This window comes from Bos indicus x Bos taurus, chromosome 1 (assembly GCF_003369695.1).
Source record: "Bos indicus x Bos taurus breed Angus x Brahman F1 hybrid chromosome 1, Bos_hybrid_MaternalHap_v2.0, whole genome shotgun sequence".
NCBI lineage: Eukaryota > Metazoa > Chordata > Mammalia > Artiodactyla > Bovidae > Bos > Bos indicus x Bos taurus.
This window is the reverse complement of record NC_040076.1, coordinates 110,073,067-110,100,654: the sequence shown is the minus strand read 5'-3', so window position 1 is coordinate 110,100,654 and position 27,588 is coordinate 110,073,067. Positions and strand designations below refer to the sequence as shown.

General features: G+C 38.0%; 1 protein-coding gene across 1 annotated transcript in view; it reads left to right on the top strand.

Annotated features, from left to right (window-relative positions):
- The window catches only part of LEKR1 (leucine, glutamate and lysine rich 1), a 213,809-nt gene that overhangs the window by 116,931 nt on the left and 69,290 nt on the right, over positions 1 to 27,588 (top strand). Inside the window, exons 6-7 of the mRNA XM_027542832.1 lie at positions 849 to 930; positions 27,495 to 27,572. Coding sequence (XP_027398633.1) covers positions 849 to 930; positions 27,495 to 27,572 — 160 coding nt within the window. The remainder of the gene's footprint in view (positions 1 to 848; positions 931 to 27,494; positions 27,573 to 27,588) is intronic.

The window sequence follows — 27,588 nt, the reverse complement described above, 5'->3', positions numbered from 1 at the left end:
ATTAAAATACGTGATTAAAACACCTGAATAGGTGTAACAGAAATTTTATAAATTCCAGTGTTTTAAATTATTTTCTTCATAGAAATCATTTAGTCCACCCATGTAAATTGTTTTCCACCTCATATCCAAAAAGAATACCAAGAGCTGTTATTGAGTGTAGGGTTCAGGCCTTAGTCCACACACACAGGCTATTGGTGGGACTCAGATCATTCAAGCCCTATGTTCTTTCTGCTCTAGTTTCAGTTCTGTATCCACACATGTAAGATGTGGCTACCTGAATAATCTTCCTCAAACATTACTTGAATTCCCCAATTCAAGACTCTATGGAAGCCAATTTCCTGCTTGTATTTTCTTGGCTTTGAAAGTCATTAAAATGCCTATTAGATGCTACCCAGAGTTAAAAGATTCTTTACCAGAAGCCTTGCACATGGTTTATCTATTTTGGTTCTTACTGAGAGTCCTCAGCAATACTTCTCAGTTTCAGATCGCAAGAGTGAGCTCAGGCAGTCAAGTGTTTCAGAAGTGAGTCACATGATCAAAAATTCATATGTGTGCTGCAACATAAATTGCCTTTGAAAACATTAGTAAAATTTAGCCAATTAGCTGTTAGAAAATTAGCATGATGTTAGGGGCAGAAAGAGGCTAATAAATGGAGTCTATCAAAACCCAGTAATTCTGTTGGGTTTCAGAGTACAGATGAGTATGGTAATCCAAGTGAAAATAGAATAAACAACTGCATTATTCTTCAGGAGCTGAGTGGCAACTCTAGAAGAATGTGTTTTTTTTTTCTATAAAAATATCTGGACATTTAAAATATACTAATCAGAAGAATACATATGTCATTCCAGATTTACAGTGTCAAGTAGAAGCACTTGGGCTAAAACTTCAGAAGGCAGTGACTGAGATGGACAACTACAAAGAAAAGCTCATGTAAGATGGTGAATATTGAACAACCTACAAGAATTTAGAAAGACCCTCATGTATTCACTGTGACCCAGGACAGTAATTTGGTTGTGTGGGTATGGTCTACTGCTATTTTTCTCACTTTTCTGGCTTATATTGAAGGCCCTATACATATTTTTAAATACATGAAATATTTCTTTACATATCCAGGGAAAAGTATTAAAGGTTTCCCTGTTTATTCAAATGTAGCAACTTAATATTCTCTGAATTTTTCTCTTTTCATCTATTTATTATCTGTCCAGAAGAAACAATATTGAAGTTGTTTCTTAAAACTATCAATTTTAGATTCAAAAAGACAGTTGGTGCTGCTGCTAAGTCGCTTCAGTTGTGTCCGACTCTGTGCAACTCCATAGATGGCAGTCCACCAGGCTCCCCCGTCCCTGGGATTCTCCAGGCAAGACCACTGGAGTGGGTTGCCATTTCCTTCTCCAGTGCATGAAAGTGAAAAGTGAAGGTGAAGTCGCTCAGTCGTGTCCAACTCTTAGCAACCCCATGAACTGAAGCCTACTAGGCTCCTCTGTCCATGGGATTTTCTAGGCAAGAGTACTGGAGTGGGGTGCCATTGAGTATCTTTGAAATTCTGGAGTGCTCGTGCATTACATAAGTGAGAAAGAAAATATTGGAAAACAAATGATAAGACAATGCCTTTGTAAAATATCCAGAACAATATTTCTTTTTAAAATGGTTTTATTTCAGAAATTTCAAATATTATAGTGTAAATATTTGTGCTTGATTGCTCAGTCATGTCCAACTCTTTCCGACACTTTGGACTGTAGCCTGCCAGGCTCCTTTGTCCATGGGATTTTCAGGCAAAACTGGAGTGAGTTGCAATTTCCTCCTCCAGGGAATCTTCCCAACCTAGGGATTGAACCCACATCTCCTACTTCTCCTGCATTGCAGGCAGATTCTTTACAGCTGAGCCATCAGGGAAGCCCATAGTATAAATATAGTACATCTATAATTATAAAAAGAATTTATATAATCTTTGAAACATAAGTAAATTTTTTACTTTGTGGTATATGATCTGGTAGCTTTGGTTTTCAGTTCCTATATTTTAGAAGGATGAGCCTCATAAGAAATATAAATATTTAGAATGCTTAGCAACTGAATATTGTATTGACCTTGAACTACTCCTAAGAAAAATGTGTTCAACAAAATTCTTAACAAGGAAGAACAAATTTAAAAAATACTCTATCAAATTAATGTATACTTTGACTATTTGCCACAAAATAATTTATTTTCAAAAGTCAAAACCAAATATTCATGATTGACAACACTGTGGTCAATACTGCAGTAAACAATAGTTCAGTTCTCTGTGTACGATGGCTGGGGTTGAAGGAATGAGAGGACAAGTGGTACTAGCATGACTCACTGGGCCCAGCGAGGAGCTTTCTGATGAGAAGAAACACGAAAAAGAGAAGCAAGATGGGAATTGCCAGTAAAGAATCATTAGTTTCTACTCTCTAGTAACATCAGGGAAGAGGGTTCTGACCACATGAATGTCTGATCTGGAGGGCTGCCAAGTCTGGCCACAACCCATTTAATATTAATACATGCCTTGTGATATTTTTTGTTAGTTAATTTTTAATATAATTTATAATATGAGTGCTGAGAAATGATAAGAGTCAAAGGAGACTGAAGTTGGTGGGAAAGAATACTACGTCACTAAAGTCCATCAAATGAATTACCTGAAGGAAGTCACTATACAATTGCAAAAATGATGATGCTGTTGTTTCAGTTTATAATAAACCTGGTTATTCCTATATGAGAACTTCTTTTTTTTTCCTCTACTGTTATTTATTTTTATTTTATTTTTTAATATAAATTTATTTATTTTAATTGGAGGCTAATTACTTTACAGTATTTTATTGGTTTTGCCATACATCAACATGAATCTGCCACGGGTGTACACGTGTTCCCCATCCTGAACTCCCCTCCTACCCACTCCCCATACCATCCCTCTGGGTCATCCCAGCGCAGCAGCCCCAAGCATCCTGTATCATGCATTGAGCCTGGACTGGCGATTTGTTTCACATACGATATTATACATGTTTCAATGCCATTCTCCCAAATTATCCCACCCTCACCCTCTCCCACAGAGTCCGAAAGACCGTTCTATACATCTGTGTCTCTTTTGCTATCTCTCAATCAGGGTTATCATTACCATATTTCTAAATTCCATATATATGCATTAGTAAAATGAGTACATCAAGGCTGTATATTGTCACCCTGCTTATTTAACTTATATGCAGAGTACATCATGAGAAACGCTGGACTGGAAGAAACACAAGCTGGAATCAAGATTGCCAGGAGAAATATCAATAACCTTAGATATGCAGATGACACCACCCTTATGGCAGAAAGTGAAGAGGAACTCAAAAGCCTCTTCATGAAAGTGAAAGTGGAGAGTGAAAAAGTTGGCTTAAAGCTCAACATTCAGAAAACGAAGATCATGGCATCTGGTCCCATCACTTCATGGGAAATAGATGGGGAAACAGTGGAAACAGTGTCAGACTTTATTTTTCTGGGCTCCAAAATCACTGCAGATGGTGATTGCAGCCATGAAATTAAAAGACGCTTACTCCTTGGAAGGAAAGTTATGACCAACCTAGATAGCATATTCAAAAGCAGAGCCATTACTTTGCCAAGAAAGGTCCATCTAGTCAAGGCTATGGTTTTTCCTGTGGTCATGTATGGATGTGAGAGTTGGACTGTGAAGAAGGCTGAGTGCTGAAGAATTGGTGCTTTTGAACTGTGGTGTTGGAGAAGACTCTTGAGAGTCCCTTGGACTGCAAGGAGATCCAACCAGTCCATTCTAAAGGAGATCAGCCCTGGGATTTCCTTGGAAGGAATGATGCTAAAGCTGAAACTCCAGTCCTTTGGCCACCTCATGTAAAGAGTTGACTCATTGGAAAAGACTCTGATGCTGGGAGGGATTGAGGACAGGAGGAGAAGGGGACGACAGAGGATGAGATGGCTGGATGGCATCACCGACTCGATGGATGTGAGTCTGGGTGAACTCCGGGAGTTTGTGATGGACAGGGAGGCCTGGCATGCTGTGATTCATGGGGTCGCAAAGAGTCGGACACAACTGAATGACTGAACTGAACTGAACTGATACTGTATTGGTGTTTTTCTTTCTGGCTTACTTCACTCTGTATAATAGGCTCCAGTTTCATCCACCTCATTAGAACTGATTCAAATGTATTCTTCTTAATGGCTGAGTAATACTCCATTGTGTATATGTACCACAGCTTTCTTATCCATTCGTCTGCTGATGGACATCTAGGTTGCTTCCATGTCCTGCCTATTATAAACAGTGCTGTGATGAACATTGGTGTACATGTGTCTCTTTCAATTCTGGTTTCCTCAGTGTGTATGCCCAGCAGTGGGATTGCTGGGTCGTATGGCAGTTCTATTTCCAGTTTTTTAAGGAATCTCCACACTGTTGTGGCTGTACTAGTTTGCATTCCCACCAACAGTGTAAGAGGGTTCCCTTTTCTCCACACCCTCTCCAGCATTTATTGCTTGTAGACTTTTGGATCGCAGCCATTCTGACTGGTGTGAAATGGTACCTCATTGTAGTCTTGATTTGCATTTCTCTGATAATGAGTGATGTTGAGCATCTTTTCATGTGTTTGTTAGCCATCTGTATGTCTTCTTTGGAGAAATGTCTGTTTAGGTCTTTGGCCCATTTTTTGATTGGGTCATTTATTTTTCTGGAATTGAGCTTCAGGAGTTGCTTGTATATTTTTGAGATTAATTCTTTGTCAGTTGTTTCATTTGCTATTATTTTCTCCCATTCTGATGGCTGTCTTTTCACCTTGCTAATAGTTTCCTTTGTTGTGCAGAAGCTTTTAATTTTAATTAGATCCCATTTGTTTATTTTTGCTTTTATTTCCAATATTCTGGGAGGCAGATCATAGAGGATCCCGCTGTGATTTATGTCAGAGAGTGTTTTGCCTATGTTCTCCTCTAGGAGTTTTATAGTTTCTGGTCTTACATTGAGATCTTTAATCCATTTTGAGTTTATTTTTGTGTATGGTGTTAGAAAGTGTTCTAGTTTCATTCTTTTACAAGTGGTTGACCAGTTTTCCTAGCACCACTTGTTAAAGAGATTGTTTTTTCTCCATTGTATATTCTTGCCTCCTTTGTCAAAGATAAGGTGTCCATTGGTGTGTGGATTTATCTCTGGGCTTTCTATTTTGTTCCATTGATCTATATTTCTGTCTATGTGCAAGTACCATACTGTCTTGATGACTGTGGCTTTGTAGTAGAGCCTGAAGTCAGGCAGGTTGATTCCTCCAGTTCCATTCTTTCTCAAGATTGCTTTGGCTATTTGAGTTTTTTGTATTTCCATACAAATTGTGAAATTATTTGTTCTAGCTCTGTGAAAAATACCATTGGTAGCTTGATAGGGATTGCATTGAATCTATAAATTGCTTTGGGTAGTATACTCATTTTCACTATATTGATTCTTCCAATCCATGAACACGGTATGTTTCTCCATCTATTAGTGTCCTCTTTGATTTCTTTCACCAGTGTTTTATAGTTTTCTATATATAGGTCTTTTGTTTCTTTAGGTAGATATATTCCTAAATATTTTATTCTTTTCATTGCAGTGGTGAATGGAATTGTTTCCTTAATTTCTCTTTCTATTTTCTCATTATTAGTGTATAGAAATGCGAGGGATTTCTGTGTGTTGATTTTATATCCTGCAACAAGAACTTCTTAAAACTAGAAAATGAGCAAAGTAACCACTTTTAGAAAACCTGAGTTACAAAAGATAGAGCCACTTAAATGGTCCCAACCTGCTAGAGACCTTTCTCTGTGCTGCCCATAACTACCTCTTCCGTCTCTACTCCGTCTATGCTCCTTCATTACTAGGATGAAGTTGAGTAGGTTGGGTGTTTGTGATCAGAGTCCAAGACAGCTTAAGGTACTCAGAGCTCAGTAAGTCTCCAGTAGTATTTAAATACTATTTTATTAATAGGTTAAAACCAAATTTGCAACTTGGCCATTGTTTCATGATAAATTCAGTTTAAAGTCAAAATAATCCACTCAAAAATCCAGACATACGATTTCTTAATAAATTTGAGGTTTTCTCTACATTCTCAAACCTGTTTGAACTTCCAGAAATTGGAAGGTGCTATGAAATTTGATTTTTAAAAAAATTAAATTCCTACTCTTTATGTGTGTGTATGAGTGGTGGGGTGGGTGGGTGCAGGAATGAGTTTCACCTATCCAACTTAATATAATTGTTTTGTTTAAAGATTTTTAAATGTTTGGATATAAATTTTGTGGATTTTTATTTATGGGAAAAGGCAGTTTTTAAATGGATGAGTTGAGGTTTTTTTTTTTTTCCTAAGATGTATAAGGAAATATTTTCCAAGGTTTAGAAAAACTTGTTACATATTTGAAAATAGAGATTTTATCACTTAGGATGCTTTGAGCTATAAGTAATAGAGAGAGGGGTTTCAAGTTTAGTCAATCCACCCACTCAACAACATCACTAAGGATCTTGATGTTCTTTCTGTCTCCATTCTGCTGCCCTCAGCACTGGCTTCACCCCAAGGCTAAGTCTCCTAACATCATGAAATGGCTGCAGGCCCAGGTATCACATCCAAATATAACCACCCCAGGGGCCGGAAGGGCCTGTTTTTCTGGAGTCTTCTTAGAAGTGAGATAAAAATTTTCCAGAAGCCACCAAACAGCCCTCTCATTACATCTCTTGGCTAGAACTCTTTACAACCCTCCCCTAAATGAATCACTGGCAAGGACAACAGGACTACCAGAGTTAGGTCAAGCAGAATTTGTCCTGAGAACAGATGATAATGGGGCTCTGATGGCCATGGAGAAAGCTACAGTACGTGTCCAGAAGGTAACCAGTAATGTTTACTGAAGAAGTAGAGTGTTAGTGATGCTCTGAAAAGTAATGACATTTTCTACAAATTTCGTGTCACATCTAGATTAATTTAGGGAAGACCTCCCTAAAGTAATAAAAAGTAAAGATGCTGTCAAATACAACTGTATTAGTTTTAACTATATGTGTATATATAGAGAACTAGGAAATACAGTTTTGTTTTATATATATAAAAAGGAGAGTTAAAAAGTTGACTTAAGGCTCAACATTCAGAAAACTAAGATCATGGCATCTGGTCCCATCACTTCATGGGAAATAGATGGGGAAACAGTGGAAACAGTGTCAGACTTTATTTCTGGGGACTCCAAAATCACTGCAGATGGTGATTTCAGCCGTGAAATTAAAAGATGCTTACTCTCCCTCCCTCCCTCCCCACAGCGCGACTGAACAAGTAAGCCTAAAAAAAAAAAAAAAAAAGTGTCCTCCACCATGCCCTTTGAGTCAGGGCGGAAACCAGATACTGAAAAGACTAGCAAACAGAAGAAGATATAACAGAGGGAAACGCCTTGGAAGCTACAGGCAATAGATCAAAACCCTGTGGTTACTACGGACTACATAGGAAGGGGCCTATAGATCTTGAGAAATATAAATCTGACCAAGGAACTAGCCAAAAATGAACTGAACCCACAACACCCACAAAAAAAAAAAAAAAAAAAAAAAAGTCCTAGATATATTTTTATTATTTTTACGATCATTCTTTCTTTTTTCTTTTTTTAATTAAAAAAAAAAAAATTTAAGTCCTCTATTGTTCCTTTAATTTTCACTTTTATAACCTATTACTTTGCAAAAAAAAAAAAAAAAAAAGACCTTATTTTTTTCTTCTTCAGCAAACTTCATATATATATATTTTATAATTTTTTGACCTTGTTTTTTTGTTTGTTTGTTTTTGTTTTTTTCTTCTTTTCTTTAACATTGTATTTTTGAAATTCCAAACTCTACTCTAGATTTTTAATTTTCGCTTTTTGGTATGTTATCAATTTTGTACCTATAGTTTTTTTTTTTATATAATTTCTGTGACTTTTTTTTTCTTTTTTTCTTCTTCTCTGTTTCTTTCTCTTCTTCTTTTATATAACATTGTATATCTGAAATTCCAAACTTTACTCTAGATTTTTAATTTATGCTTTTTGGTATTTGATATCAATTTTGTACCTGTATTTTCTTTATAATTTTTGTGACATTGTTCGTATTTGTTTGTTTGTTTTCTCTCTTTATTTTTCTTCTTCTTTTTTTTTTTTTTTTAACATTGTATTTTTGAAATTCCAAACTCTACTCTAGATTTTTAATTTTTGCTTTCTGGTATTAGTTATCAATTTTGTACCTGTACTTTCTTTATAATTTTCGCGACCTTGTTTGTTTTCGTTTGTTCGTTCTTTCTCTCTTTCTTTTCCTTCTTCTTTTCTTTAACATCGTATTTTTGAAATTCCAAACTCTACTCTAGATTTTTAATTTTTGCTTTTATGTATTTGTTACCAATTTTGTACCTTTAAGGACCCAATCTTCAGGACCCATTTTTCACTAGGGAGTGAGATTACTGGCTTGACTGCTCTCTCTCCCTTTGGACCCTCCTTTTTCTCCACCAGGTCGCCTGTGTCTCCTCCCTAACCCCTCTCTACTCTACCCAACTCTGTGAATTTCTGTGTGTTCCAGACGGTGGAGAACACTTAGGGAACTGATTACTGGCTGGATCTGTCTCCCTCCTTTTCATTCCCCCCTTTTATCCTTCTGGCCACCTCTGTTACCTTCCTCCTTCTTCTCTTCTCTGTATAACCCCGTGAACATCTCTGAGTGGTCCAGTTGTGGAGTGCACATAAGGAAGTGACTACTGGCTAGCCCACTCTCTCCACTATTGATTCACCTCATCTCATTTGGGTCACCTCTAACTCCCTCCTCCCTCTTCTCTTCTCCATGTAACCCTGTGAACCTCTCTGAGTGACCCTCACTGTAGAGAAACTTATCATCTTTAATGTAGATGTTTTATCAATGGTGCTGTATAGAAGGAGAAGTTTTGAAACTACTGTAAAAATAAGACCGATAATCGGAAGCAGGAGACTTAAGTCCAAACCCTGACTCCAGGGAACTCCTGACTCCAAGGAACATTCATTCACAGGAGCTCATCAAATGCCTCCATACTGACACTGAAACCAAGCACCACACAAGGGCCAATAAGTTCCAGGGCAAGACATACCAAGCAAATTCTCCAGCAACAAAGGAACACAGCCCTGAGCTTCAAGATACAGGCTGGCCAAAGTCACCCCAAAACTATAGACATCTCATAACTCATTACTGGACATTTCATTGCACTCCAGAGAGAAGAAATACAGCTCCACCCACCAGAACACCAACACAAGCTTCCCTAACCAGGAAACCTTGACAAGCCACCTGTACAAACCCACACACAGCGAGGAAACACCACAATAAAGAGAACTCCACAAACTGCCAGAATACAGAAAGGACACCCCAAACTCAGCAATTTAAACAAGATGAAGAGACAGAGGAATACTCAGCAGATAAAGGAACAGGATAAATGCCCACCAAACCAAACAAAAGAGGAAGAGATAGGGAATCTACCTGATAAAGAATTCCGAATAATGATAGTGAAATTGATCCAAAATCTTGAAACTAAAATGGAATCACAGATAAATAGCCTGGAGACAAGGATTGAGAAGATGCAAGAAAGGTTTAACAAGGACCTAGAAGAAATAAAAAAGAGTCAATATATAATGAATAATGCACTAAGTGAAATTAAAAACACTCTGGAGGCAACAAATAGTAGAATAACAGAGGCAGAAGACAGGATTAGTGAATTAGAAGATAGAATGGTAGAAATAAATGAATCAGAGAGGATAAAAGAAAAACGAATTAAAAGAAATGAGGACAATCTCAGAGACCTCCAGGACAATATTAAACGCTACAACATTCGAATAATAGGGGTTCCAGAAGAAGAAGACAAAAAGAAAGACCATGAGAAAATACTTGAGGAGATAATAGTGGAAAACTTCCCTAAAATGGGGAAGGAAATAATCACCCAAGTCCAAGAAACCCAGAGAGTCCCAAACAGGATAAACCCAAGGAGAAACACCCCAAGACACATATTAATCAAATTAACAAAGATCAAACACAAAGAACAAATATTAAAAGCAGCAAGGGAAAAACAACAAATAACACACAAGGGAATTCCCATAAGGATAACAGTTGATCTTTCAATAGAAACTCTTCAAGCCAGGAGGGAATGGCAAGACATACTTAAAATGATGAAAGAAAATAACCTACAGCCCAGATTATTGTACCCAGCAAGGATCTCATTCAAGTATGAAGGAGAAATCAAAAGCTTTTCAGACAAGCAAAAGCTGAGAGAATTCTGCACCCCCAAACCAGCTCTCCAACAAATACTAAAGGATATTCTCTAGACAGGAAACACAAAAACGGTGTATAAACTCGAACCCAAAACAATAAAGTAAATGGCAACGGGAACATACTTATCAGTAATTACCTTAAACGTAAATGGGTTGAATGCCCCAACCAAAAGACAAAGACTGGCTGAATGGATACAAAAACAAGACCCCTACATATGTTGTCTACAAGAGACCCACCTCAAAACAGGGGACACATACAGACTGAAAGTGAAGGGCTGGAAAAAGATTTTCCATGCAAATAGGGACCAAAAGAAAGCAGGAGTAGCAATACTCATATCAGATAAAATAGACTTTAAAACAAAGGCTGTGAAAAGAGACAAAGAAGGTCACTACATAATGATCAAAGGATCAATCCAAGAAGAAGATATAACAATTATAAATATATATGCACCCAACACGGGAGCACCACAGTACGTAAGACAAATGCTAACAAGTATGAAAGGAGAAATTAACAATAACACAATAATAGTGGGAGACTTTAATACCCCACTTACACCTATGGATAGATCAACTAAACAGAAAATTAACAAGGAAACACAAACTTTAAACGATACAATAGACCAGTTAGACCTAATTGATATCTATAGGTCATTTCATCCCAAAACAATGAATTTCACCTTTTTCTCAAGCGCACATGGAACCTTCTCCAGGATAGATCACATCCTGGGCCATAAAGCTAGCCTTGGTAAATTCAAAAAGATAGAAATCATTCCAAGCATTTTTTCTGACCACAATGCAGTAAGATTAGATCTCAATTACAGGAGAAAAACTATTAAAAATTCCAACATATGGAGGCTGAACAACACGCTGCTGAATAACCAACAAATCACAGAAGAAATCAAAAAAGAAATCAAAATTTGCATAGAAACGAATGAAAATGAAAACACAACAACCCAAAACCTGTGGGACACGGTAAAAGCAGTCCTAAGGGGAAAGTTCATAGCAATACAGGCACACCTCAAGAAACAAGAAAAAAGTCAAATGAATAACCTAACTCTACACCTAAAGCAACTAGAAAAGGAAGAAATGAAGAACCCCAGGGTTAGTAGAAGGAAAGAAATCTTAAAAATTAGAGCAGAAATAAATGCAAAAGAAACAAAAGAGACCATAGCAAAAATCAACAAAACCAAAAGCTGGTTCTTTGAAAGGATAAATAAAATTGACATACCATTAGCCAGACTCATCAAGAAACAAAGGGAGAAAAATCAAATCAACAAAATTAGAAACGAAAATGGAGAGATCACAACAGACAACACAGAAATACAAAGGATCATAAGAGAGTACTATCAACAATTATATGCCAATAAAATGGACAACGTGGAAGAAATGGACAAATTCTTAGAAAAGTACAACTTTCCAAAACTGGACCAGGAAGAAATAGAAAATCTTAACAGACCCATCACAAGCATGGAAATTGAAACTGTAATCAAAAATCTTCCAGCAAACAAAAGCCCCGGTCCAGACGGCTTCACAGCTGAATTCTACCAAAAATTTAGAGAAGAGCTAACACCTATCCTGCTCAAACTCTTCCAGAAAATTGCAGAGGAAGGTAAACTTCCAAACTCATTCTATGAGGCCACCATCACCCTAATACCAAAACCTGACAAAGATCCCACAAAAAAAGAAAACTACAGGCCAATATCACTGATGAACATAGATGCAAAAATCCTTAACAAAATTCTAGCAATCAGAATCCAACAACACATTAAAAAGATCATACACCATGATCAAGTGGGCTTTATCCCAGGGATGCAAGGATTCTTCAATATCCGCAAATCAATCAATGTAATACACCACATTAACAAATTGAAAAATAAAAACCATATGATTATCTCAATAGATGCAGAGAAAGTCTTTGACAAAATTCAACATCCATTTATGATACAAAACTCTCCAGAAAGCAGGAATAGAAGGAACATACCTCAACATAATAAAAGCTATATATGACAAACCCACTGCAAACATTATCCTCAATGGTGAAAAATTGAAAGCATTTCCTCTAAAGTCAGGAACAAGACAAGGGTGCCCACTTTCACCATTACTATTCAACATAGTTTTGGAAGTTTTGGCCACAGCAATCAGAGCAGAAAAAGAAATAAAAGGAATCCAAATTGGAAAAGAAGTAAAACTCTCACTATTTGCAGATGACATGATCCTCTACATAGAAAACCCTAAAGAGTCCACCAGAAAATTACTAGAAATAATCAATGACTACAGTAAAGTTGCAGGATATAAAATCAACACACAGAAATCCCTTGCATTCCTATACACTAATAATGAGAAAACAGAAATAGAAATTAAGGAAACAATTCCATTCACCATTGCAACAGAAAGAATAAAATACTTAGGAATATATCTACCTAAAGAAACTAAAGACCTATATATAGAAAACTATAAAACACTGGTGAAAGAAATCAAAGAGGACACTAATAGATGGAGAAATATACCATGTTCATGGATTGGAAGAATCAATATAGTGAAAATGAGTATACTACCCAAAGCAATTTATAGATTCAACGCAATCCCTATCAAGCTACCAACAGTATTCTTCACAGAGCTAGAACAAATAATTTCACAATTTGTATGGAAATACAAAAAACCTCGAATAGCCAAAGCGATCTTGAGAAAGAAGAATGGAACTGGAGGAATCAACCTGCCTGACTTCAGGCTCTACTACAAAGCCACAGTTATCAAGACAGTATGGTACTGGCACAAAGACAGAAATATTGATCAATGGAATAAAATAGAAAGCCCAGAGATAAATCCACGCACATATGGACACCTTATCTTCGACAAAGGAGGCAAGAATATACAATGGATTAAAGACAATCTCTTTAACAAGTGGTGCTGGGAAATCTGGTCAACCACTTGTAAAAGAATGAAACTAGAACACTTTCTAACACCATACACAAAAATAAACTCAAAATGGATTAAAGATCTAAACGTAAGACCAGAAACTATAAAACTCCTAGAGGAGAACATAGGCAAAACACTCTCCGACATACATCACAGCAGGATCCTCTATGACCCACCTCCCAGAATATTGGAAATAAAAATAAACAAATGGGACCTAATTAACCTTAAAAGCTTCTGCACATCAAAGGAAACTATTAGCAAGGTGAAAAGACAGCCTTCAGAATGGGAGAAAATAATAGCAAATGAAGCAACCGACAAACAACTAATCTCAAAAATATACAAGCAACTCCTACAGCTCAACTCCAGAAAAATAAACGACCCAATCAAAAAATGGGCCAAAGAACTAAATAGACATTTCTCCAAAAAAGACATACAGATGGCTAACAAACACATGAAAAGATGCTCAACATCACTCATTATCAGAGAAATGCAAATCAAAACCACTATGAGGTACCATTTCACGCCAGTCAGAATGGCTGCGATCCAAAAGTCTACAAATAATAAATGCTGGAGAGAGTGTGGAGAAAAGGGAACCCTCTTACACTGTTGGTGGGAATGCAAACTAGTACAGCCACTATGGAGAACAGTGTGGAGATTCCTTAAAAAACTGGAAATAGAACTGCCTTATGATCCAGCAACCCCACTGCTGGGCATACACACTGAGGAAACCAGAAGGGAAAGAGACACGTGTACCCCAATGTTCATCGCAGCACTGTTTATAATAGCCAAGACATGGAAGCAACCTAGATGTCCATCAGCAGATGAATGGATAAGAAAGCTGTGGTACATATACACAATGGAGTATTACTCAGCCATTAAGAAGAATACATTTGAATCAGTTCTAATGAGGTGGATGAAACTGGAGCCTATTATACAGAGTGAAGTAAGCCAGAAGGAAAAACATAAATACAGTATTCTAACGCATATATATGGAATTTAGAAAGAGGGTAACAATAACCCTGTGTACGAGACAGCAAAAGAGACACTGATGTATAGAATAGTCTTATGGACTCTGTGGGAGAGGGAGAGGGTGGGAAGATTTGGGAGAATGACATTGTAACATGTAAAATATCATGTATGAAACGAGTTGCCAGTCCAGGTTCGATGCACGATACTGGATGCTTGGGGCTAGTGCACTGGGACAACCCAGAGGGATGGTATGGGGAGGGAGGAGGGAGGAGGGTTCAGGATGGGGAACACATGTATACCTGTGGTGGATTCATTTTGATATTTGGCAAAACTAATACAATTATGTAAAGTTTAAAAATAAAATAAAATTTAAAAAAAAAACAAAAAAAAACAAAGAGATGTTGGCAAATTCAAAAAAATAAATAAATAAATAAAAGATGCTTACTCCTTGGAAGGAAAGTTATGACCAACCTAGACAGCATATTAAAAACCAGAGCCATTGCTTTGCCAACAAAGGTCTGTCTAGTCAAGGCTATGGTTTTTCCGGTGGTCATGTATGGATGTGAGAGTTGGACTGTGAAGAAAGCTGAGCACCAAAGAATTGATGCTTTTGAACTGTGGTGTTGGAGAAGAGTCTTGAGAGTCCCTTGGACTGCAAGGAGATCCAACCAGTCCATTCTAAAGGAGATCAGTCCTGGGTGTTCATTGGAAGGAATGTTGCTAAAGCTAAAACTCCAATACTTTGGCCACCTTATGTGAAGAGTTGACTCATTGGGAAAGACCCTGATGCTGGGAGGGAGTGGGGGCAGGAGGAGAAGGGGATGACAGAGGATGAGATGGCTGGATGGCATCACCAACTCGATGGACGTGAGTTTGAGTGAACTCCGGGAGTTGGTGATGGACAGGAAGGCCTGGCATGCTGTGATTAATGGGGTTGCAAAGAGTCAGACACAACTGAGCAACTGAACTGAACTGATATAGGATAAGATGGAGAAGGCAATGGCAACCCACTCCAATACTTTTGCCTGGTAAATCCCATGGGAGGAGCCTGGTATGCTGCAGTCCATGGGGTCACTTAGAGTCGGACACGACTGAGTGGCTTCACTTTCACTTTCATGCATTGGAGAAGGAAATGGCAACCCACTCCAGTGTTCTTGCCTGGAGAATCCCAGAGACAGGGGAGCCTGGTGAGCTGCCATCTATGGGGTCGCACAGAGTCAGACACGACTGAGGCGACTTAGCAGCAGCAGCAGCAGCATATAGGATAAGAAAGGTAAATAAGACTAACAAGAAAGACTGCTATAAAAGGTGAGAAATTTTTAGAAATTTCTAAAAGGAAAGACATAGGAAGGACAATAAAAAGGGTCAACAGAGGAATAAACTAGAGGAAAAGCAGTTGTGTGGTGGGCATGTGACAGGCAGGACTCACTTGGAATCAGTTAACACAAACAGAAGAGAGTGGGATCTCGCAAATCATCATAAGAGTGGTTCTCCAACTCCAGTCTACAGAAGAATCCTGGCGAGTTTATTGAAACTGTGTGTTACAGTATGACCTTCCCCACAGACCCAATCCGAGGATCAGTGTCTGGGCTCCATTCCCACAGATATTCTGGTTTTACTTTGGGGTTTGGGGTGTCTCTGAGCAATCTGCATTTAAAGCACCCCTCCCCACCCCACCCCCCCACCCCCACACACACGATTCTGATTCAGGTGATCCAATGAAACCTACTCTGAGGAATCATATTTGGAACATTTAAGCCATTGGCCACTCAGCGAGACACCTTTCCCCCAATCAACAGTTCCTGTGTGAAGCAGCTTTAGCAAGGCATCTGCACCCAGAATAAAGCAATGAGTGTGAGGACTGGAGCTGGGGAGCCTGGCAGCTACTAAATCCCAGAAGGGCCCAGGTTTCCCACATCCTACGACAAACCTCCAGTACCCCCAGCATACTCTGCGCCTTCATCACCAACCTTTAAAAACAGTCTGCTGCTGCTGCTGCTGCTAAGTCGCTTCAGTCGTGTCCGACTCTGTGCGACCCTGTAGATGGTAGCCCACCAGGCTTCCCCATCCCTGGGATTTTCCAGGCAAGAACACTGAAGTGGGTTGCCATTTCCTTCTCCAATACATGAAAGTGAAAAGTGAAAGTGAAGCCGCTCAGTCGTGTCCAACTCTTAGCGACCCCATGGACTGCAGCCTACCAGGTTCCTCCACCAGTGGGATTTTCCAGGCAAGAGTACTGGAGTGGGTTGCCATTGCCTTCTTCGAAAAACAGTCTAGGCAACAGTAAACAGCAAAGCAGATGAGAAAACAGAGAAACTTAGGCTTAGGGTAAACACCCAACCAAAGATTACCCGGTATGTGAGAAAAACCTCCCCCTAGCCTTGTTCCAGATGGCTCTGAACTCACACAAGAAAATTTTAACACAAACAGAAATTGTTAAATAGCAAACGGAAGATATTAAGACAAGTGTTTAAAGTTAGTATATCCTTCAAAGTACATCCAGGATTGTAACCATGAAAGAATAACAGCCTGTTACAAAAAAAGCTATTAGGAATTTTAGAAATCAAAAATATGATTAGAAAAATGATTATGCTCCTGTTAAAAAATGTATATGAAGGTACATAAAAATATATATGGATTCAAATTCATTGAATAAATGATTGGTAGAATTGCAATAGTTTCTTCTGGAAGTGAGACTCAGGGGTAGGCAGAGACTCTTATTTTACTCTATATATATGTTTTACTCTATGTACTTATATATTGCTTAAATAGCTTAGTGTGAATGTATTCATTTTTACATATGTAATGAAAAGAACAAAATTCACTTAAAATGATTTTATCAGTTACTGGTGAATATGTCAAAAACGGTTATATAAAATATGCTTTCTAATTTGAGGACCTTTGTAACGTACTTATACTTTAATTTTATTAGCAGCCACCTCCTCCTCATTTAACTAATGATTGTAAGCAATGATCAGCCATGACCAGCATGAATTTCTAATTTATAAAGCTCTTACTTGACCAAATAAGAGTAACATTTCACAGAGTTGAGGTTAACTAGGAACATTATCATTGCCTTCTGAGATATAATGTTCTCCTGATTTTCCTAAATGGAACTAAAATGGACTCGAATGGGTGAATTTAATTCAGATGACCATTATATCTACTACTGTGGGCAAGAATCCCTTAGAAAAAATGGAGAAGCCATCATAGGCAACAAAAGGGTCCGAAATGCAGTACTTGGATACAACCTCAAAAATGACAGAATGATCTCTGTTCATTTCCAAGGCAAACCGTTCAATATCACAGTAATCCAAGTCTATGCCCCAACCAGTAATACCGAAGAAGTTGAAGTTGAATGGTTCTATGAAGACCTACAAGACCTTTTAGAACTAACACGCCCAAAAGATGTCCTTTTCACTATTGGGGACTGGAATGCAAAAGTAGGAAGTCAAGAAACATCTGGAGTAACAGGCAAATTTGGCCTTGGAGTACAGAATGAAGCAGGGCAAAAGCTAATAGAGTTTTGCCAAGAGAACGCACTGGTCATAGCAGACACCCTCTTCCAAAAACACAACAGAATACTCTACACATGGACATCAGCAGATGGCCAACACCAAAATCAGATTCATTATATTCTTTGCAGCCAAAGATGGAGAAGCTCTATACAGTCAGCAAAAAAGAGACAGGGAGCTGATATGGCTCAATCATGAACTCCTTTTTGCCAAATTCAGCCTTAAATTGAATAATGTTAGGGAAAACCACTAGACCATTCAGGTATGACCTAAATCAAATCCTTAATGATTGTACGGTGGGAGTGAGAAATAGATTTAAGGGCCTAGATCTGATAGACAGAGTGCCTGATGAACTATGGACGAAGGTTCGTGACATTGTACAGGAGACAGGGATCAAGACCATCCCCAAGAAAAAGAAATGCAAAAAAGCAAAATGGCTGTCTGAGGAGGCCTTATAAATAGCTGTGAAAAGAAGAGAAGTGAAAAGCAAAGGAGAAAAGGAAAGATATACGCATTTGAATGCAGAGTTCCAAAGAATAGCAAGGAGAGAGAAGAAAGCCTTCCTCAGTGATCAGTGCAAAGAAATAGAGGAAAACAATAGAATGGGAAAAACTAGAGATCTCTTCATAAAATTAGAGATACCAAGGGAACATTTCATGCAAAGATGGGCTCAATAAAGGACAGAAATGGTATGGACCTAAAGAAGCAGAAGATATTAAGAAGAGGTGGCAAGAATACACAGAAGAACTGTACAAAAAAGAGCTTCACGACCAAGATAATCACGATGGTGTGATCACTGACCTAGAGCCAGACATCCTGGAATGTGAAGTCAAGTGGGCCTTAGAAAGCATCACTACAAACAAAACTAGTGGAGGTGATGGAATTCCAGTCGAGCTATTTCAAATCCTAAAAGATGATGCTGTGAAAGTGCTGCACTCAATATGCCAACAAACTTGGAAAACTCAGCAGTGGCCACAGGACTGGAAAAGGTCAGTTTTCATTCCAGTCTCAAAGAAAGGCAATGCCAAAGAATGCTCAAACTACCACACAATTGCACTCATCTCACATGCTAGTAAAGTAATACTCAAAATTCTCCAAGCCAGTCTTTAGCAATACATGAACCGTGAACTTCCAGATGTTCAAGCTGGTTTTAGTAAAGGCAGAGGAACCAGAGATCAAATTGCCAACATCAGCTGAATCATCAAAAAAGCAAGAGAGTTCTAGAAAAACATCTATTTCTGCTTTATTGACTATGCCAAAGCCTTTGACTGTGTGGATCACAATAAACTGTGAGAAGTTCTTCAAGAGATGGGAATACCAGACCACCTGACCTGCCTCTTGAGAAATCTGTATGCAGGTCAAGAAGCAACGGTTAGGACTGGACATGGAACAACAGACTGGTTCCAAATAGGAAAAGGAATATGTCAAGGCTGTATATTGTCACCTTGCTTATTTAACTTCTATGCAGAGTACATCATGAGAAATGCTGGGCTGGAGGAAGCACAAGCTGGAATCAAGATTACTGGGAGAAATATCAATAACTTCAGATATGCAGATGACACCACCCTTATGGCAGAAAGTGAAGAAGAACTAAAGCCTCTTGATGAAAGTGAAAGAGGAGAATGAAAAAGTTGGCTTAAAGCTCAACATTCAGAAAACTAAGATCATGGCACCCGGTCCCATCACTTCATGGGAAATAGATGGGGAAACAGTGGAAACAGTGTCAGACTTTATTCTTCTGGGCTCCAAAATCACTGCAGATGGTGATTGCAGCCATGAAATTAAAAGTCGCTTACTCCTTGGGAGGAAAGTTATGTCCAACGTAGATAGCATATTCAAAAGCAGAGACATTACTTTGCCAACAAAGTCTAGTCAAGGCTATGGTTTTTCCAGTGGTCATGTATGGATGTGAGAGTTGGACTGTGAAGAAAGCTGAGCATCAAAGAATTGATGCTTTTGAACTGTGGTGTTGGAGAAGACTCTTGAGAGTCCCTTGGACTGCAAGGAGATCCAACCAGTCCTTCCTAAAGGAGACCAGTCCTGGGATTTCTTTGGAAGGACTGATGCTGAGGCTGAAACTCCAATACTTTGGCCCCCTGATGTGAAGAGCTGACTCATTTGAAAAGACCTTGATGCTGGGAAAGATTGAGAGCAGGAGGAGAAGGGGACGACAGAGGATGAGATGGTTGAATGGCATCATCAATGCAATGAACATGGGTTTGGGTGAACTCCGGGAGTTGGTGATGGACAGGGAGGCCTGGTGTGCTGCAATTCATGGGGTCGCAAAGAGTCAGACACGACTGAGTGACTGAATGGAACTGAAACCCCTACATTTATGGTAATTTGTTACAGCAGCAATAAGAAATGAATATACCAGTGTGTCCAAAGTCTAGTGAGGATTTTGGATTTTTGCAGAGGGAAACTATTGAGGGGGAGGGTTGGCAAGAGAGTGAATTGATCTGATTTGTTTTAAAAGGTTGGCATGGCTATTACATAGAAAATGGACTGACATGGATATGCAAGAATGATCAGGGAGATGAGGTGGGAGGCTGTGGATTCATGCAAGTAAGCAGTGGCTGGGTTAGTGTTGGCCTAACATGGAGTTGGAAAGAAATAGAGGCCAGGGATCAATCTAACAGGATTTACTGATGCAGTGAATATGGTTGGGGAGCAAGAGGACTGGAAAAGAAAGGAAATAATAAAGAATGAGGTTTGGGGCTTTTCAGCATCTGAGTAGACAGTTTAGAGGCGATAGAGTAGAGTGACTAACAGCCTAGAAGCCAGATGGAAACTGCTGGGGTTCAAATCCTAGCAGTACTACTTAGTGGTTATGTCACCTTGGGCATATTACTTACCTCTGTTCTCAGTTTCCTCTACTGTAACAAGGGCTGAATAAGGGCTGGTTTGAAGGTAGTGTGAGATATGTAAGGTGTTACTATTAGTATCATTATGTGTTGGTGCCATTTATTGAAGTGGGGGAATCTGTAGAAGAAATAGATATGGCAGTGAGGGAATTAGAAAACACTGCTTTTGATCTGTTAGATTTGAGATGCCTTTTGGACAGCAAAGTGGAAATACCAAGAAAGCAGTTTAAGAATAGCTGTTTCACATAAACGAGTGGAACGTAAGACCCTTGCCTTTCAAATTAGAGGAAAATATCCAATTATTCTATCTTATTTCCCTTGCTTTGATTGGCAGGAGCAGCAGGGGCCTTTCCTTAGGTTTATTCAAAGTAGTTGAAGAGAAAGGATTAACACTGTTGAGAGTAAAAGAAGGAATGTGTGTTAAAAGAGATGTAGGCATTCTTTCTATTCCTTCCAATTCCTCCTCTTCTAATGAAGGTGAAGATAACAATTGGGCAGTGAAGGGCTGACCATTAAAAGAATGGTATGGGGGTGGGAGATGAACATGAAGAGAGTTCTTGGGATGGTAGACTCCCCAGGGAGCTTTTTTCCAAATTGCAGCCAAAATTAATTGTCCACATAGTAACATAAACACTTAAAATAGTTCTGCTGTCCCTGCCTGTAGTTTCAGAAAAGTGTATGAGTCTGAACGTAGAATGAAAGTTGTGGTTAGGGCTGCTGAGTCTCAAAGCATTTCTAAAAGGAACATTTTTATTTGATTTCAAAGTAAATGCATAAAACTTTGGAAATACAGAAATACTCACAAAAAAAACCATCGTCTTTATATTTTGATATATTCTTGTAGTCCATTTTTCAAAGTAATGCATATTTTAAACATATTTTCACTTAGAAATATATCCTGGATATTTTCCCATGTCATTGCATAATACACTTAGTTTTCAAATGGCTATATCTTTTTATGACATGGACATTTTTGAAGAATGCAGAATCCTTCATACTTTTTTTAAATAAAAATTTTTCCATTTTGTATTTTTCTCTTGATTGGATTAAGGATATGTACTCTCAGCCAGCAAACCACATAGGTGAGCGAGCACAAGCACTTCTCAGAGCATCACAGCTGAAGGCACATGAGCATCTGCTTCTCACTGGTGATGTTAATTTTGATCACCTGGTCAAAGTAGAGCTTAGTTCTTTCACTGAGGGTTATTGCTGAGGGTTTTTGTTCTGTTTCAACCAGTAAACAGTCTATAAGAGATGCTTTAAATACATACACATGCTCTGATTTTCATCAACATTTATCCATAAATGCAGCATCCATTGATGATTTTTGCCTCATCCAGTCCTTATCCAGTTGTTGTTAGATGATTTTTCCAACTTCAGATCTCCCTCCTCATTTATTAATGAGCCCTCTGCATTCTACTTTAAATAAGAGCCTCCCTTCTTCCCATGATTTATCACTTATTGGTATGGATTCCTGAACTTTATTTTGTTCAATGGTTCACCAATCATTACTGTACTTAATTACTTTGGCACACAAGTTAGCTAGTGGAGGCCCCTTCAAGCTGATTCTTACAATGCTGGAACACAATCCCATCATCTTTTATAAGTACTTCTTTACTTTCATTATAACAAACTGTTTCAGGAATACCTACTGTGCCCCAGCCTTGGAATCAGCTGTTTCTCTGAGCAGTCCTGGTTCCTTTGAGTGGGAATGGTATTAGAAACCAGTATCTAGGCTCTAAGTATGCTCAAGTACTACTTGATTTTAGAGATAGTTTTTATACATATGTCAAATCTTTCAAATTGTGTGAGTTTATTGTATGTTAGGGGCTTCCCTGGTAGCTCAGCCCTGGGTCAGGAAGATACCCTGGAGAAGGGATAGGCTACCCACTCCAGTATTCTTGGGCTTCCCTGGTGGTTCAGCTGGTAAAGAATCCACCCGCAATGCAGTTGACTTGAGTTTGATCCTTGGGTTGGGAAGATTCCCTGGAGGAGGGCATGGCAACCAGCTCCGGTATTTTTGCCTGAAGAATCCCATGGACAGAGGAGCCTGGCAGGCTACAGTCCATGGGGTCATAAAGAGTTGGACATGATTGAGCAACTAAGCACAGCACAGCACAGCATCATATGTTATGTTATTGAGTGTTCTGTGATCACTCAACTACAGTCAGACATCTTAGAGTGCAAAGTCAAGCTGACCTTAGGAAGCATCACTATGAACAAAGCTAGTGGAGGTGATGGAATTCTAGCTGAGCTATTTCAAATCCTAAAAGATGATGCTGTGAAAGTGCTGCACTTAATATGCCAGCAAATTTGGAAAACTCAGCAGTGGCCACAGGACAGGAAAAAGTCAGTTTTCATTCCAATCCCAAAGAAGGGCAGTGCCAAAGAATGTTCAAACTACTGCACAATTGTGCTTATTTCACATGCTAGCAAAGTAATGCTCAAAATTCTCCAAGCTAGGCTTCAACAATATGTGAACCAAGAGCTTCCAGATGATCAAGTGGGATTTAGAAAAGGCAGAGGAACCAGGAATCAAATTGCCAACATCTGTTGGATCATAGAAAAGGCAAGAGAATTCCAGGAAAACATCTGCTTCATGGACTACACTAAAGCCTTTGGCTGTGTGGATCACAACAAACTGGGGAAAATTCTTAAAGAGATAGGAATATCAGACCACCTGACCTGTCTCCTGAGAAATATGTATGCAGGTAAGGAAGCAACAGTTAGAACTGGACATGGAACAATGGACTGGTTCCAAATTACGAAAGGAGTACATCAAGGCTGTATTAAGAACCTTTTGATGAAAGTGAAAGAGGAGAGTGAAAAAGCTGGCTTAAAACTCAACATTCAAAAAACTAAGATCATGACATCTGGTCCCATCACTCCATGACAAATAGATGGGGAAACAATGGAAACAGTGAGAGACTTTATATTTAGGGGCTCCAAAATCACTGCAGATGGTGACTGTAGCCATGAAATCAAAAGACGTTTGCTCCTTGGAAGAAAAGCTATGACAAACCTAGACAGTGTATTAAAAAGCAGAGACATTACTTTGCCAACAAAAGTCTGTCTAGTCAAAGCTATAATTTCTACAGTAGTCATGTATGGATGTGAGAGTTGGGTCATAAAGAAGGCTGAGTGCCAAAGAATTGATGCTTTTGAACTGTGGTGTTTGAGAAGACTCTTGAGAGTCCCTTGGATTGCAAGGAGATCAAACCAGTCAATTCTAAAGGAAATCAATCCTGAATATTCATTGGAAGGACTGAATCTGATGCTGAAGCTCCAATACTTTGACCGCATGATCCTAAGAGCCAACTCATTGGAAGAGACCCTGATTCTGGGAAAGACTGAAGGCAGGAGGAGAAGAGGATGACAGAGGATGAGATGAATAGATGGCATCACCAACTCAATGGACGTGAGTTTGAGCAAGCTCTGGGAGATGGTGAAGGACAGAAAAGACTTGGCGTGCTGTAGTTCATTGGGTCAAAATGAGTCCAACATGGCTGAGTGCCTGAACAACAATTACAATTGTATGTTAGTATAATACTTAAATGGAGAAGGCAATGGCACCCCACTCCAGTACTCTTGCCTGGAAAATCCCATGGACAGAGGAGCCTGGTAGGCTGCAGTCCATGGGGTTGCGAAGAGTCGGATGTGACTGAGCAACTTCACTTTGACTTTTCACTTTCATGCATTGGAGAAGGAAATGGCAACCCACTCCAGTGTTCTTGCCTGGAGAATCCCAGGGACGGAGGAGCCTGGTGGGCTGCCGTCTATGGGGTCGCACAGAGTTGGACACGACTGAAGCAACTTAGCAGCAGCAGCAGCAGCAGCAGCATAATACTTAAATAAGCTATTTTACAAGTATTAGTGGAGAATGTTAGTGGAGACTCAGCCCTGAATTTTCACTGAAAGGACTGTTGCTAAAGATGAAGCTCCAATACTTTGGCCACCTGATGTGAAGAGCTGACTTTTTGGAAAAAGACCCTGATACTGGCAAAGATTGAAGGCAAAAGGAGAAAGGGGTGGCAGAGGATGAGATGGTTAGATAGCATCACCCACTCAATGGATATGAATTTGAGCAAACTCTGGGAGACAGCAGAGGACAGAAGAGCCTGCAGAAGGCTCTGCTGCAATCCATGGCATCTCAAAGAGTCGGACACAACCTAATGACTGAATAACAACAATCAGTGGAGAATAATGACTTTGACAGGGCAATTTTGTATACTTTTTTATGTCTACCATTTTAGAACGAATGTGTATTCTTTTCTCTCAATGGCATCTAGAGAATATTTATTATTGAAGCACACACTGAGGCTGTTCTTAACAATAGGATGTCATCATGCCTATAAATGAGTCATCAATCTGCATGGAATTCTTGAAGAGTTTACTATTATTTTTAAGGCACATATTTGATTTGGGAGCAGATGTCCATCATTCTGAAATTTTCAAGGCCTCTGACAAGTACAAAAAGGAACCTGGTTACCAGATGTTTAATATATCTGAGAGAGAAAGATTAATTCAATGATATAGTGGTCTTTTCTGAAAAATAGCATTAAAAATTTTAGTTATCATAGTCTTGAATAATAACTTCCAGTGTTTTTTCATAATGAACCTATTTCACTGACCTGAATTTATGGCTTGTTTATTATTTTTATATTGTAGTGCTAGTGAAGTTGTGGAGAAAATTATATACCTAGACATGTATATTTATACATATACAACCTTTTTCGATCTTTGGCCTTCATATTCCTAAATTTCATTTATTGAAATTTTAAAACATCAATAAATCAGTTCTCACAAATATTAACTCAAAATAATAATGTGTACTTAGTAGCAAAGTTAAGTTTTATGAACTTGTAATTTTTAATGTTTCTTTATTTTCCTGATGCTATCCTAGAACTAAGTGATAATTTAAACTTTAACAAATAGTATGAAGTTATTCAAATAAATGTTTGAAGTTGAAATAGTTTAAAAAAAGTAGATAATAAAAGAAACGTGTTCTAAAAATTTTTTATAAAAAGAAAAAAAATTAAAGTATAGTGTTTAGGGATAAAACTTGGGCAATACAACTCCAAAGAAAATCAAAGTGATTACCATAAAATTCATGAGAATGATTAGTTTAGGGGAGAGGGAGTTGACTATGATCGAGTCGAGGGTATGAAGCTTCTAGACTAGCTGATGAGGTTTTATTTTTTTATCTGGATGGTAGTAATTAGAGTTTCCTCAAAATAATTCATTATATAAATTGTTTGCATAATTTTCTGCAGCTTACAATTTTATCATATTTTACAGTAGAAAAGAAAATGAATAAAAATAAATGAATGCTGTTCATGTTCATTGTATATTAGGAATTAAAGTTACTCTGCAAGTAGGGCAAACCCATCAATAATCTAACATATTTCTTTGTACATTCATAAACTTATTAAAATAACTTATAAAGCTATTTTAAAGTATATTCATATAATAAATTATTAATGAGAAACCTATACAAACTAGAATATTAATCTTTCTTAATATATTAACTTTTGAATATTGTTACAAACCCAATCATATAAGATCAAGATAAATATTTATTTTGTTTTAGAATTTCCATTTCATTCTTTTTATTTTTAATTTTTTTTCATTTAACTTTTTATTGTTATGATAGTTTAAAGTCCACAACAGAGCAACTCAGCCAAACATATACATGTATCTATTTTCCCCTCTCATCCAGGCTGCCATATAATATTGAACAGAGTTCCCTGTGCTATTCAGTAGGCTCTTGTTGGTTATCCATTTATATATAGCAGTGTGTACATGTCCATCTCAGACTCCCTAACTCATTTTGTTGTTTTTAATGGTTTTTATTTCTCTGCTGAGATTTTTTTATCTTTTCAAGAACTAGAGTAGATTTTCCTTTATGTCTTCAAGCAGAATTATAACAGTGCTAATTTCAATATCTGGGTCATCTCAGAGTCAGTCCCTTTTAACAGTCTTTTCTCTTTAGAATAGGTCCTGCTTTTCTGTTTCTTCCTATGTTGAGTAATTTTTAAAAATATATTGTAAACTCCGTGAATGTTATGTTACAGAAATTTTAGATTCTGTTATATTTCTGCAAATACTATTGATGTGGTGGTGGGGAAGAGATTGTGTGGCTTTATATAGGCAATTAATTTGGTTGGCCTAAAACTACAACTCTGTTTCTATGGCAACAGCTAAACTCTCAGTTCAGTTCTTTCATCTTTAATTAGGCTGCTTGGAATCTTCCCCAGGTCACCTGTAGTTTAGGGCTCAACCAGACATATAGACAGAGTTTATAAGCAGTATTTGGGATTCCCTCTCTCTGGGTCACTCCCATTAAGGGTTCACTCTTTACCTCCCAGCAGCTGTGGTTGTCCTCAAACACTGTCCTGTAGTTCTTCAAGCCAGAATGACTGTGAGTTTTCTATTAGAATTTTGGTTCTCCTGTATGGTGCAGTCTGGGGCCTTACTCAGGCTTAACATCATTTAAAAACAAAAAACAAAAACCTGACCCCATGGCTGTCACCTCATTGGAAGTATCAGCTTTCCTCCAGAATCGTCCTGCTTTTGGTCACTTGCACATAGGGGTTTTTCTTTTCTTTCCTCTTTTAATGTTGTCTAAATTTTAGACATTTTATTTAAATGCAGATCTGCCTGATAGGAGATTACTTGGCCAGTACAGAAATGGACTGAATATTTATTTCTTTAAAGAAATGGTAATATAAAGATGCTAAGAAATTTTTAATGGATAAATAAAATAATGATATAGAAAAACACATATAGTTGGACTAATAGATTAAGGTATTTTTGGCAAACAGAAACCTTTTGAGTATGTATTCTAATTTTAAGGAAATCTGTGTATGTAACAACAAGTAGAATATAAAGATAAGAAAAGTAATAAAGGAAAAGTATATCTTAACAAAAGGGAAAACATTTTCACTTTATTTTGAAATAAAATATTTGAACCTATTTTGTATTATTTTAGGAATAAATCTAATGAAGCTGATGAGTGTCAAAGAGAACTTAGAAAACTGAAGTTTGAATCCATTATTTCTGACTCACGGTACACATTGAAAATT